Source organism: Pseudopipra pipra, chromosome 1 (genome assembly GCF_036250125.1).
Source record: "Pseudopipra pipra isolate bDixPip1 chromosome 1, bDixPip1.hap1, whole genome shotgun sequence".
NCBI lineage: Eukaryota > Metazoa > Chordata > Aves > Passeriformes > Pipridae > Pseudopipra > Pseudopipra pipra.
The window spans coordinates 88,722,020-88,736,063 of NC_087549.1; the positions used below are offsets into that span (position 1 = coordinate 88,722,020).

Genomic DNA, 14,044 nt, shown 5'->3' on the forward strand with positions numbered 1-14,044 from the left:
TTCACAAATACATAATTACAGAATTTTACATCCCAGATCAGATGAAAGTCAGTGTAGGTATTCCAATATCACTGAGGGAATAAAAGTGGTCAATCAAGTCCCTCATGTGGATCTCAGGACCAGATCCACATTTGCTAAAAAGTCAGCACAATCCTATTAGAACTGAAGGTGTGATGGTTCCACACATAAAGTCAGTCCTGCCATCAGACTAACTACCAACACTGTATTACCAACACTGAAGACAAAATCTCACAGAACCAGATTGGGACATCATAACTCAGTAGTGGGAAACCTGGGGTATTAATATTGCCCAAAGGGATTTTTACCATTATAGTCAAATAATAGACAAAACTGAGGCCAAGAAGATGCACATAGTATGATGCTGCCCACAGCACGCTGTCTTCTTGGTACAGTCGCCCAGAAACTGGAATAGGTTACAGATCACCATCTTGACTCACAGCACAGGACAGTCATGAACACAGGCAATCCCAGCAGCCTCCACCATATTGTGTGTGTCATTAATTATTGTGGGGTAATTGGTATTACCCCAAAATCTGGCGTGAAAAGAGCAACGCTGCTCAGGTAGAAAAAATCCACAGAAAAATTCTGAGACTGAATGATTTCTTTTCAGTTAGTTTCTTTTTCAAAGTTATGTACAGCGGTTTAAAGGGTCAACAGGCAAAGCAAACATTAAAAAGGCAATTTTATTCCTGTTATGACAGAGAGAAGTCATCCAAGTAATATCTGATGCAATAGAAGCCACACAAATAGCATCAGTTCTTGTAAATATTCAGAAGATTTAAACACCATTTCTGTCTGGCTGTAACTCATGAAATAACTACACACATATGCACATGCAAACAAATAAATCGGGAGAAAAAAAAAAAAAAAACAGAAAAAAGAATGGAAACCAGATTGTTATCTTGCAAACCCAAAGAAAAACTGTTCTCAGGAGTGACATTTAAACATTCAGGTTACTACCTAACGTAATTCCCTGATTGTTCAGGTTACTACCTAATGTAATTTCCTGATTATTCAGGTGGATGAGAATCACAGATTTAAGTAACAAAATTAATCAACAATGCTCAATATATTGGGTAAGATCGTGCAAAGGTAAGTGGATCTGAAAAATTTTTCCCATACCAGAGTGAACAAAGGGACACCAGAAAATCATACATGCTAGAAAAATGTCACTGATTACTAAGTTAATAGATTACAGCATTCTACAGAAATGATTCAAAATAGCAGTAAGGTGAGACTCTTCCCTTTTCCAACTGCATTTTCAGGACAAAAAGGATCCTACCACAGGGAAGACCAAGAGTCAGGGCACTGGCAGTCAGCCCTATATTTCTACACATGCCTCTGATTTAGGTGGCCTTGCACAAACGATTTCACCTTTCTTGCCTGTGTTCCCCTTCCCATCTTCTCCTTCTGTTGTCTCTCATAGTTCTTGCCTTTGTGGCATGGACTTAATTTCTGATGCATTTGTATGGAGCTAAATAGAATAGGCACTAACTGGTTCAAACCAATGAGCAAAACTTTAATACTACTAAGAAAGCATGAGGATAACCTCCAGGTTGCTTTAAGCTTCTGTAGCTCCCGGGGAAGCAGGTATGGCCATCATGAAGACCTCAGAAAAATGGTCTCTGGGATCTTGTAAATTTTGCAGCCTGTTGGGACTTGGTTACAGAACTGGAACATGAAGCCATCATTGCTCCTCTTCTGGGCATTTTTGCAGTCTTGTAATTACAATCATGTTGTGCTTTGAATAATTACTGAAATTGTTGTCAATGTTTTAGTCATGAAACTTGAAAGACAAATAAGCAACATTTTCCCCACCACAGCTAGCAGGAACAAGCAAACCTGAGAAATTTAGGAGTGCCCCACAGTTTGGGAGGAAAAAAATCATATGAAATAATAATGTTTGCATGATCTGTGATCTGATCCCATGAGCTCACCACACTGCAAAGCTTGTTGAAGCCACAGAAGAGCTACAAATGGATCATTTGTGGGACAACACTTTACACACAGAGACGTGGTTGTCAGAAACATAAATCCTATCAGATAGTAACCATACCATGTATGTGGATCAGGATGGAAACAACTTCATGGAATATGCATGACTGCAGGAACTAGCTCTTGTCAGAGACAACTGGATTTCCTGAAGATTAGAAAAAAGGATGCAGAGATAGACATTATGTAAATATACCAATGACAGAGTATGACCTCCCTCCCCCAACAAGAGAGATATTGGAGCAAGAACCCATAAAATAAATTGATCAGTTTTCCCTAAAAAGAATTTGTCTTGTGTGCTCAAGTGAACTTTCCAAGGTTTCTCTGTTAGCAGACAACATTACTGTGGATTTAAAAGTAACACAAGGTGCTTTTAACTGAACTTCACTCCTTAGAGGGCATTGGAAAACTAACAGGACACAGTCAATGAAACTATCCAAGGATGAAGACACACCGGAAAACACAGCTGTGAAATTTCAGCTCTAACTGATTGCACCTTAGTCTTCCCAAGAGAAACCGTATTTTCAAATGATTTGTTTTCTTCTATCTCTCCCATCATTTTATGCTTAGGTATCAGTAGTGTTCTTCAGCTAGGTACAGAAACTGATCATAATACCTTCCCACCTTGCTGTACTCTTTTTCTTCTCCCTCAGCTTGATGCGTGTAGAGGTACACAGCACATTATCCATTTTACTTATGGGCTCCTGGGCTGTGTTCATTTCATTACACAAAAGACTTTCTTTACTAATATCACCAAACGCCTGAAAAACAGAACAGACAAAACCAACATATTATTATGTCAGTATTCAGTGGAATATCAGAGGGAACATAGATGACTTTGATTACCCTTCCCCACCCCTGTCTTCTTGCTTTCGAAATATCACAGTTTAGAAGCTTCTGTGTGTGTGAAATTTTATTCTGTCATACTAATAACCCAGCTTAGCAGCAGCTTACAGTTTAGCTTTCATGGTTCAGTTCCACTCCTAGGCTTATAACAATTTTTCTAACAGTTCTGCCAAAATATTATAAAGTTAAACTTACTGTAAATGTATTCACTAATACAGATAGAGCAGTGAGATTAACAATTTAAACACATGTGAAATGTGAATTTGCCTAATTTTTCTCACTCTAAATGCTTAAATAAAACAGTGGAATGGGGATTTTTACGCCCATTGCTTTAATAGTTTCTTCCTATGATGTTCTTGACACATGGAGAAGATTTGAGTGAACAAAGAATAGGCCCTCAAAGAAGAAAATCATGGCCATGAGGACATGATGTTATAGGACTGGAAACTGGTTATAAAGCCATGACTCCACTTCAGATTCAGCTCAGTTCATTAGTAGTTACCCCATCACGTCAGATCCTCAGCTTGTGTAATGTGGGTGGCATTTTGCACAAGAGTGCCCTGGCTCTGATTGTTTTCATGTTTTAGAATGCCCATATAAGAAAAATTTTGCTCAGATGAGTGCGAGGAGAAATCAAATTTCAGATACTGAAAAGTAACTGAGCCTCAGCTCTCTCTAGCTGCCGTTACTCAAATATTAGCACAAAAAACAGGTTACTCCAATAATGTTTTAAAGAATTTTGCTATTCTCAAACTGGTTTAGCACAGCTGTAATAAATTAAACAAACACAGGTATATGTACCAGAATAACCTCTAATTTCTATTGTATTTTTTTGCGTATTCCTAAAATCTATCTGTTGACATAGCTTACAATCATTATTGTACTTCTAGGTTTGATACACTGTGAAGCAAGGAAGTGGTGTTACCTCTGGAATAGAGGGATACAGACAATGCAGGGGATATTCCCCACCTCACATGAAAACGTGACTAAATGCTGGAGTGGTCTTCTACATCCTACATCCTAGGTAAGTTTCTTTGTACCATGCTATTGTACCATGCTATTCTTTCTTCTCAGCTAGATACCAATTACACAGAACAGCTACTACTTTATTTTTTGTTTTAGTCTTTCAAAGTAAGAGATAGTCCAGTTTTAGGTTGTCCAAAGTTGTTTCTCTCATGGCATAAAGATACAACAGAGTCATGGCAGAGCTTCATAGCAATGCTTTTGTATTACATGAAGTTCAAGAAGATAGAAGACAAAACGGGGGCCAGTAGCATCAGTGAGCTAACAGAAAGAGAAATATTTTTCCAGTTGCAATAATCTGAGAAGAAAAATGTGGAAGTATCATCAGGGTATACTTAATTAGGAGATCTAATCCTAATTCCCCAGAAGTTGGAACACTAAATTAATTTAATTTCATAGAATTGTTTAGCTTGGAAAAGATCTTTAAGATCATTGAGTACAGCCGTAGACCTAACTCCATCAAGTCCACTACTAAACCATGTCCCTGAATGCCACATCTACATGTCTTTTAAATGCCTTCAGGAATGGTGACTCAACCACTTCCCTGGGCAGCCTGTTCCAGTGCCTGATAACCCTTTCAGGTTGTCAAGAAATTTGTCCTAATATCTAAACTAAACCACCCTTGGTGCAACTTGAGGCCATTTCCTCATCCTGTCGCTTGTTGCCTGGGAGAAGAGACTGACCCTCATCCATCTACAATCCCCTTTCAGGTAGCTGTAGAGAGTGATAAGGTCTCCCCTGAGTGTCCTTTTCTCCAGGCTAAACAATCCCAGCTCCTTCAGCTGCGCCTCATAAGACTTGTTTCTATGCAAAAAAGAGGACTGGGATATTTAGAGTTCACTGGAAAAGCTTTTCCTTTGGTGTTGGTTAAGACATACCAAGAGCTCTTTAAAATCTGATCATTTACATAACCAGCATGCCTGACTGAAGCAATAGGAATCCTTTGCTACAATTAAGGTGCTACCATTTGCTTGTGTACTTTAAACTGAAGCTTGTACAGATATGTCAGATTTTGAGACTTGATCAGAAGTTGTACAGAGTTATGTTCTTAAATTAAAGTCCAGGTTGTTGTTTCTGAGAGTGACTTAGTAGCAGTAACCTTATGGTTAATCAACCATGTAGTAAAGTTCACTGTGCACTTACTGTAGTGTAATTATAAAGTGAGCAAAAATATAATTGATGCATTTTGTCAATCTGTGTAGCTGCAAGGTACTTTTTAAAAGGTTATTTTTTTATTCGGATAAAATAAATTAATGCTGTTTTGGCAATTATCCTTTGACTTCAGAGATTTTACTGCTGATTCAGGTAAAACTATGTGATAGATGAATAAAGATTATAACAATTTAAAACTACAAAAAACTTTCCACAACAAACAGTGGCTCTGCCCTTGCAGCATAAAATCATTCTGAAAATCACTGAAAATACAGTAAATCTTAGTGTTTAAAGTAGTTTGAAACTGAAAGGGATTTTTTTAATACAAAATAGCACTTTTAAAGTGCCTCAATTACTAGCACTGTTGTTTGTTATACAGCACAACTACAGTGCTATGACAGGATTTTTTCTGTGAGCATTGGCTCAGACAGTGGATGAGCTTGAACTTGCTTCCATCCCATCTGTGAACAGCTGAAGGAGACAGCTCTAACTCTTCAGCCCCCATGGAAAAAGAAATTAAAATATCCATGAAAATAATATATTTGTTGGTTAGGTATGTCATCTTTGCTCCTTATCCCATGTTCTCTGCAAGTAATAAAGAATCAGTATGATTTAAAATTGTGTATTCATATACAGAACAAAGCTATAAGGCTGTAGTTCTGGTATTTCAGTAATTTTTTGGCTACCTGAAAGCCTGTGAATGTAGCCAAAAGCCAGTGGTGGACCTGTCTCATTCCTTTTATAGTCCTTCTATCACAGCACAGTCCCCACAGCAGATAAGTGGGACATGGCAACTTGAAGGAAATAAATCTTTTTGCACATGACCCTGTGAGTTTCTGGGGTGTAGAATATATAGAACCTGGGATTTGTAGAAAACGAGGGAGATGAGAAATGGCCACATGCTGCAAGGCTGCCTCCTACATTTCCACCCTGTTGCATGTAGTAACATAATCTTGACTGCAGTTGATAATAGATTCATAGACACTGTTCCCATTTAAAACTATACCACTATGTACTGGGAAAAAAGTAAGGACCTAATCTTATACTTCACAGGGAAAACAACCTGAAACAGAAGGTATGAAGACATAACTACTTCCTGGTTGAGGCACATTGTGCAGATCCACTTCATCTGCAGCAGATGGATTGGCTTAGCCCCTACAAGTGCACAGAGCAACAGACTGGGTCCATTTCAGGACAGGGTTCACATGTCACGTGTGAGATGAGCTGAATCAATTTAAGAAAAAAGCATACAAGCACAAGATTTCTCCATGAAAACTGTTTTTCTTGTTCTCATCTTTTCAGCAGGATGGAAAGCACTGCCTGGACAACTAATTTCTTTCTTAAACTGATTATCTTTAATTGAATTATAGCATTAAAGGAGAAATATATACTGGTAAAAATATCTTAAAACAGTCTGATTTACTTTTTATTTGCAATGGAACTAGCTATACTGCCATGATCCTCAACAAAAGGGCTGTAAGTTTTCAGCCTGTACTTCTTCAAATGCCTATGTCCATGGGAGTATCTCTCAGCTTTTACCATGTATAATTCCCAACTGAACCTCAGTGCATGTCAAGAGGGATCATTCTCCCATTGAATGAAGTTGCAAGGTATTATTCATTTTCTATGGGACAAGATTAAATCTCGGAATTAGGCAGACAGCATGTGGTGAAGCCTACTCAGCCCAGGAGTATGTACACACCTGCATGCATTACTGTGGGTGGAATCACTTTTGTGAGGGATAAATCATTTGCTGTTAATTCCTACTTTTACAGGGATCTCCAGGAAACAAACTCATAAACTGGCTATGTTTGTGGATAGCCTGACATGATGCTGCTGAAGCCAGCTAAAGTGGGTCAGTTTACACCAAATAATTGCCTTTGCCCGGCCTCTCCTCAACCAAGGAGTCCTCACCCACTCACCATGGCTGACCCAGCTTATGGAAAGGCCAGAGCTGTGCTGTTCCCTCTGTGGTGTCTGGTGAGATGATGAAGCTGTGTGATGGTGAAGTCATTAGGTAGTGTACCAACCTCAGTTACTGGGCTGAAGTGATCCTCCCTCTTTCTCTTCTCCATAAACCTTTAGTGACTACTAAGTCATGAAGAGTTACAAAGAGTGGGACTCTTTATGAAAACAGCATGCGGGGCTTTTGCAGTAAACTTGGCCAATTTATTCCCTTAATGAAATTAGAGCCAGAAAAAGCTGCACTCACATGCATAAACTGCATTGAAGTCAACTTCATGGCTTAGGCACATACGGGAAAAAAATAGGGACCAATATTCATATCAACACTGTGTACAAAAAAACAAATTTGTGGAATTAAGAATAAAACATGAGGCAATTTGTTGACTTGCCCAGGGAATATATGGGAGTGACAAATGTGTAGATTATTCTAAGGTTGTTTTTTTACTGTCATTATCAGATCCAAGAACTGTATATAAAAGCATGCAGTTCTTCACATGCTAAAAGTATAGTTTGCTCAAACAATTCTAAAATATTCAGTATTCTTAAGATTAAATATCTGAATATTGCTTCTGAAGGAACAGCTGTCAGCTTAAATCTAAAGTCTAGTTTGTTTACTGGCTGTATTTTATATCTGTTAGAAAATGACACCAAATGGCAATAAAATTGTTGTAAGTATTCTACTGGGGAATATAAATGCCCTTTGGTTACAGTGTACATATCTTTATACATAATTCCAGTATATTTTCCCTAGAATTATGTTAAATATGTAAAAAGCCTTTTCTCATAAAGGTAAAAATGCTAGATGTTTCCAAGCTGTAATTTAGCATTAGTGTCAAGATTGCTTCTGAAAATAAGCTACGGTTACTGTTTCATTCTTTTTAAGTGTCACTCAGCATATCATATCTGATCTTGTATTCAAAATAAACTTATATGATTTTATTCACTTTTCCAGAAGTGCAAGAGGGGTTAGACATAATTTATAGCATATGGATTGATGTAAATAGCTTAAACTAAGTAATTGGCTAGTCACCTACGCTGTCTTATCCTATTACTACGAGGTGCTTTTCAAGTAATTAGGGAAAACAGATCTCTTTTATGCAGTAAGTTTAAATTGGATGAATCCTTGACATTTGTGAAGGCTTATTTGATAGATAAAATCATACTATACAAAAACTTTCTCTACAATGCTGAGGTTTACTAGGCCTATAATAAGAAACTGATTTTTTATTGAGTTAAAGAGACTTATCTTTGTCCTTTTAATAAGAAATCAACTCCAGTCAGCAAAAGTTGAGATAAAAATCACCAAGTTGGTGTTATCACCATGTAGACAGCAAATACATACCACTATCGTTAACTTTTCTGTGTATGGATTTAAAATACATTTAAAATGCTAAAATTCAATAATTTCCTGTATATTAAAATAACATCAGATTAATGAATATAGAAAAGCATGAAAAAATGATTTATTTTGAGAAGGTCATTCCTTGGTTAGCCAAGACTTAAATTGAATTACTATAAAGGAGAAATATATCATAGGTAAAAAGGAAAATGGTTTTTACTGCATGTGAATTCTTTAAGTTTTACAATGCTTATGATAAAAGGACTGCACCTACAAGTTTAACCTCCATAATTTTTATGCTGCACATTTTAAAAAAAAATCTTTTTATTTAACATTTTTAGGACAATTTATACATGCCACCTGGTACTTAATGCTCCTTTTAAAACAGTTAGTTTTGCCTCATATTTATGAAACCTATAAAACTACTTTTCATACCAAGCATGAAATTTCTAGTTATACCAGGAAAGCTGGAGCTCTAATGACTATATCACACTTAAAGTTTTAAACATTTTAAAGAGGTTATTGCATATAGAGACATTTTTTCCAGCTAGTACTTCTACACACAGCACTAAAAAACTGGCCTTACTTATTGGAAAAAAAAAAAAAAAAGGAAATTATTAGTAAATTTAGTGGTTTGGTTCCTTGGATAAAATTAAGTTCACATTGAATTGCTTTGCTGAATTAGGGCTATAAGAAAATCTTGCTTTGATTGAAATATAGAATAGTAGGATGAGGTTGTAAATATAAAGTGAATTCCTTATGAGCATCCAAGGACTTTACAGCAAGATTATGCAAAATTTCTCTTATGCCTGCCAAACAACGTCTGCAGATACAGAAACATATCTGAGGTTGAAGTCACCAAGAGCTGAACACACAAATTTGAGAAAGAATTTGGCCTGGTGATTTCAATACTGTTCTCATGCTAGTGAGTTTGGCAAGCAATACACTGCCTCAGATCTCGTGAGCCTACACACGCACCTCAGTCAGCTGAATGCTAAGAAGCTACTGCTTATGCTGGTGGTGCCCTCTGAACAATGTCTACATTTGCAGAGGCTTTTTCAAAATTATCATAATATCTGTGCTGTTTTCTGCCAAATTGCTCATGTCTTCCTATTATACGTATTTCTGAAGAACATCTACCAACATCAGCAACCGTCATGCTGTAACGGCACAAAGCATTACACACCTGATGAGGAGATCTTAGTCACAAGATGCTTGAATTATGAGATTTCACTGCAATAATTAGGAATAAGTGTTATGGCTCTTTCAGGTATGATTCCTGAAAGTCACACAAACTAAAAGTCAGTCTTTTCATTTTGTTATCTTCAGAGTTTTCCTTCAGAGTTTCTTAATAAAAGTGAACAAACAAATAAAAGGTTACACTGAAATAATTAAATTTTCACCCTTGGTATGTTACTGTAACAAAAAGCATGATTGTTTTGCAGGAAGAAGGTACATGTAACCCCCAGTTCCTAGATGCTGTTGAATTACTCCTTGTGTTCTACAGGCACTAGTCCAGCTAGAAGAGAGGGAGAATAAGTGAAAGTCGGTTGTTTTCTTGCTCTGTGGACTCTGCAGACAAGGTAGATGTATATACAATGGTAGGACATGTCACTATTTCTGTAGACCTCTCCTGTTCTTACAGACCATGTTCCTATGGTCCCAAGACAGCACTTTGTACAAATATCTTGTCTCTGGTGAGGAGAAAGAGGCTTGCTGATCTTGAAGAAAGAGGAAAGGCAACTGTCTGTGACAGAGATAGAGAATCAGTGACAATTTCTGCCCTCACAAATGTGGAAGAAGAGCCCTTCCTCCTTCACCACTGCTGGAATGGTGAGGAGAGGATCAAAAAAACCCTCATTTCTTCTGGCGAGGTGTTGCAATCATTCTGGCAGAAAACAGACAAGATTATGAAATTATATTATGTAGGCAAACTTCTAGAAAAGAGAAGTCTTATTTACACCAAAGAGTGATCCAAATAATTACATGGAAGCTGACAATGATTAAATTTAGAATAAGAGGAAAGTTCTGACCAAATAGACTGTAAGTATCCAGAAAAATCTTTCCATTGAATCACTGGGAACAAAATACCTAAACTAGACTAGAGTTAGGTAAACTAAACTACTTGAATCTTTAGAACTAGCTCTAAATATTCAAACTCAATATTTATACACAACAAGTTGTGAACAGAGGCAGGAGACTGAAAAAAATATCCCAAGAAGCCCAGGTAGCCTTTCATCTCCTACACCTTAAAAGCTATACATAAGGGTGCAATGCAACCCTTCAGCTCTAAAAAATTTTCTAACCCCACTCAAATACCACTGCTTGTCTGGCTTCAGCAGAGGCCAAAAAACTTGTTCCTGAGTGGTGACAACAGCAGCAAGTGGTAAAGCTCAGGTATATTTTACCCCATGGCAGCAAACTTCTCACTAGTCAGTGGATAGTTTTAAAGTTTGTTAAATAGTCTTAATTTGGAACTGAAGTAGAAAGCTCTGACCTATAAAAGACACAAATGTATAATTACATCTGTTATTAGCTAAATGTAAGATCTGTATATAGGTTTTACTGCAATTATTACTTAAGCACATTTCTTACATGTAATTGTATTTAGTTCTACAAGTAAAAATGCTGTAAAGTGTGCACTGATCCTCTAAATTAGACATGCAGCTTTCAGGACGATGACATAAGACTCAGTCATGTGGATTTTAGGGATAGATTATGTTGTGATCTGGTGCAGGAAACTGTAAAGAAGTGGCTTGAGCATCCTTATTGTGCAGTGCTCACTTTGTCGATGCTGGAAGCTTGTCGAAAACTCACCTGGGAAAACAAAACTACATTTTATGGGAGTACATTTCTCCTCTCTCAGAAATACAGAAGGGATTAATGAACTGAACCAGTGCACTGGGATAAGATTGCCTTGGGTGTTCAAAGAGCCTCCTTCCACAGCCTTGTGAAGTCGAATGAAACCTCTCAGCTAAAAAGCTGGAAGAACTTAATTGGGAAAAAACATTCCACAAAGAGCTACATTTGTAACAGGCACAAAGTAGGAATTGGGCTGCATTGTTGACTTCAACCAGGGAAAAGTGTTTAAGCAAAAGTCTGGGCAATTATTTATATGCGGAGCTTCTGCAACAGACTTAGGCATGGACTTGGATTTGCTGGTTTCTTTGTTCCAATAATTAAGTTCTACTTCAGGTAGGCCACGTGCCTTCTCTTGTTTTCTTTGGCCAGTTCGAAGACTCTGGTGTCTTCACTCTGGTGAATCACAAGTTCCCTGGGCAGAAAATTATGTTTGGATTCCTTGAGGACAGTTTCCTTTAAATTAAATTTTCTTTAAAAAGCCAAGTAGGGCAAAGACATTAAGAATAAAATCTTTAATAAAGAAAAGAGCCTTGAAAAATTGAACCAAAGGAGCAGAAGCAATGTTTGTCTTATGCTGGAAAAAGGTACTTGAACCTCAACCTTAGAAGTGAGCCATTGAAAACATCGTACTTTATAATTTCTGCCAGTGTTGGTAAAGAGATCTCCATTATGATGCTCCCAGTTCTTATCTGGGTAGGTAAAGTGATATTCTTTGACTTTACTTTCTCTTAAATGCCAATCTTTTTTTAATAGTCTCTCAACAGAAGACCAAAGGCAAAAAGGAAATGCAAATCTTCAAAGCACTTAGAATAAAAATGAAAAAACAAGGAACAAAATGCAGCCTATGAAACAAGTAATGGGTGATACTTCTCTTTAGTACCATCCTATATTGTCTTTTAGTGCACAAGCTGCTAAAAATCTGACAATATCCAGGATTGAATCTAAAACATGCAAGATGCCAGTAAGTAATCTATCTGTGCCTTAGCTCTGTGTATCTGAGGACGAACTAAGTGAATGACCATACTAGCTGTATAATAAATGTGCATAATACTTACTTTGTATATTTATATATATAACAATTCCTGTACAGAATGACTTTATGTTGTTCTAAGCGAAACATATTTATAAATAATCTCTATGTGTGTAGTTTCAATGTATATCTTACATAATTGCCTTTAAATGGCTCTATAAACAATCCTAAATTGCTGCTTTGCACCACAAAAGCATTAACTCATTGACTTTACTGTTTCAGAGCAAGGTCTTCCTATGGAAGATTTCAGTGTGTATTTTGGGCAGGGTCAGGCAGGCCTGTTCTCCTGTTTTGATGCTGACCTAATTCTGAAGTGCTCCTCTTTGCCTTCCAAAATCTCAGTGAGGAGCCTGCTTGGACCTACCTCAATGATAGCCCCATCAGGTAGCCGGAGGAAGTGCCTGTAGAGCTCCCGGAGGCCGCTGAGGTGAACGGTATACACAGAGACGTGAACAGTGGTGCTACCATTCAAGCTGGCTGCAGAGTCAGGGATTTCATCCTGGTGCTGGAGGTCACAGCTGGAGACACCAGGCTGGCTGGCGTGGTCCTTCCAGATGTAATCAGACACTGCCACCTAGTGAGACAGAGGGTGTCCCCCGCCCCCAGACACACACACACACACATACACACACACACACACACACACACACAGAGAGAGTCCCCCACCCCCCACCAAAGGAACATATTTAATTAACTTCTGGCAAGAGCTTAACCGATTTAAAATGATTTTACAATAAATCTGCAAAGCCTGTACCATATGCAGTGCTTGCACACAGTTCTCTACTACATATTTTTTTATGACATAGATCTAAATAGAGGAGATAGACAAATCCCTAGTGTATATTCTATAAAGTTAATTCTGCACAGATGAAGCTGTAATTGACTCCCGTATTAACCAAAAGTAGTGAGATCAAGCAGGGTAGGTTAAACAATAAAATGGCAATGCTGATTAAAAAAAAAGAAAGCTTCCCAAGAATTTCATGAACGAGTATTTGTATTTCTCTCTCTTTGAGAAGCCTTTGTACCTGTACCCACAAGCACTTTTTAGTCTCTGATCTCTGTATAGTATTAAAATAACCTTGTGCTGCTAACAGAATTGTAGATGAGGCAGAGTAAATAAGGTGTATTTTAATGCGTTGTGTAAAGCTAGTTTATTGACACAGTTACCTAGTTTCCTAGTTTGCTCTAAATATATTTGCTTTGGTAGGTTTTGTACCTCCCTGCATTAGTCAGAATTTCCATTTAGCCTTTTTTGTGTTAATTCTTTACACGAGCTGAACAGAATTCAATACTACAGACGGAACACAGCACACAGCTTAAGCACCCTTTATCCTTAAATGAAACTGAGGATGAGAAGCATTATTTTTATACTCCCCCTGAAGTGCAAGCTTTTTAACCCTCCACTTTTGCAAGACCTTTTTGTCACTCATTTTCTCCCATGAGATGCTGATCCTGTTAATAGAAGGAAGGGATTGGTGATATTAGTACTTGCTTACAATCCACTGGCATGCTCTTCCCAAGCACTAGTTAATGTAGAGGAAGTAACTCTTTTGCTGGCTTAGTATATGCCTTTTCTTTCAAGAAAAGGTATTACACTGCCTGAAATCATTGGAATTCCACTCTGAAGTTGGCTAAAGAAAAGCTCTAATTTAAGATAGGTATATCAAAACCTTCTTTTGCATAGTTTTGCTTTTACTTTTGGCTGAAATGAAGAGCTCAGATTCTTATAAGGGATCTCAAAAATCACCAGACACAAATTTTTCCCTCACTTGGGAAAAGTTAGATTTAGCTCAGTTTGCTTGTGTTCCAGTTCA

The 14,044-nt window shown here is 37.5% G+C and overlaps 1 protein-coding gene across 4 annotated transcripts in view; it reads right to left on the reverse strand.

The window, feature by feature from the left end:
- Positions 1-620: 620 nt before the first annotated feature.
- LOC135418610 (uncharacterized) overlaps positions 621-14,044 on the reverse strand; it is a 182,524-nt gene continuing 169,100 nt past the window's right edge. For 2 of the 4 annotated variants that reach the window (XM_064664059.1, XM_064664068.1), the window contains exons 20-22: positions 12,595-12,804; positions 2,630-2,774; positions 621-2,161 (exon numbers count right to left, since the gene is read on the reverse strand). In XM_064664059.1, coding sequence (XP_064520129.1) covers positions 2,133-2,161; positions 2,630-2,774; positions 12,595-12,804 — 384 coding nt within the window. In that variant the 3' untranslated portion in view covers positions 621-2,132. The remainder of the gene's footprint in view (positions 2,162-2,629; positions 2,775-12,594; positions 12,805-14,044) is intronic. The other 2 variants (XM_064664074.1, XM_064664081.1) reach the window with 2 other exon arrangements.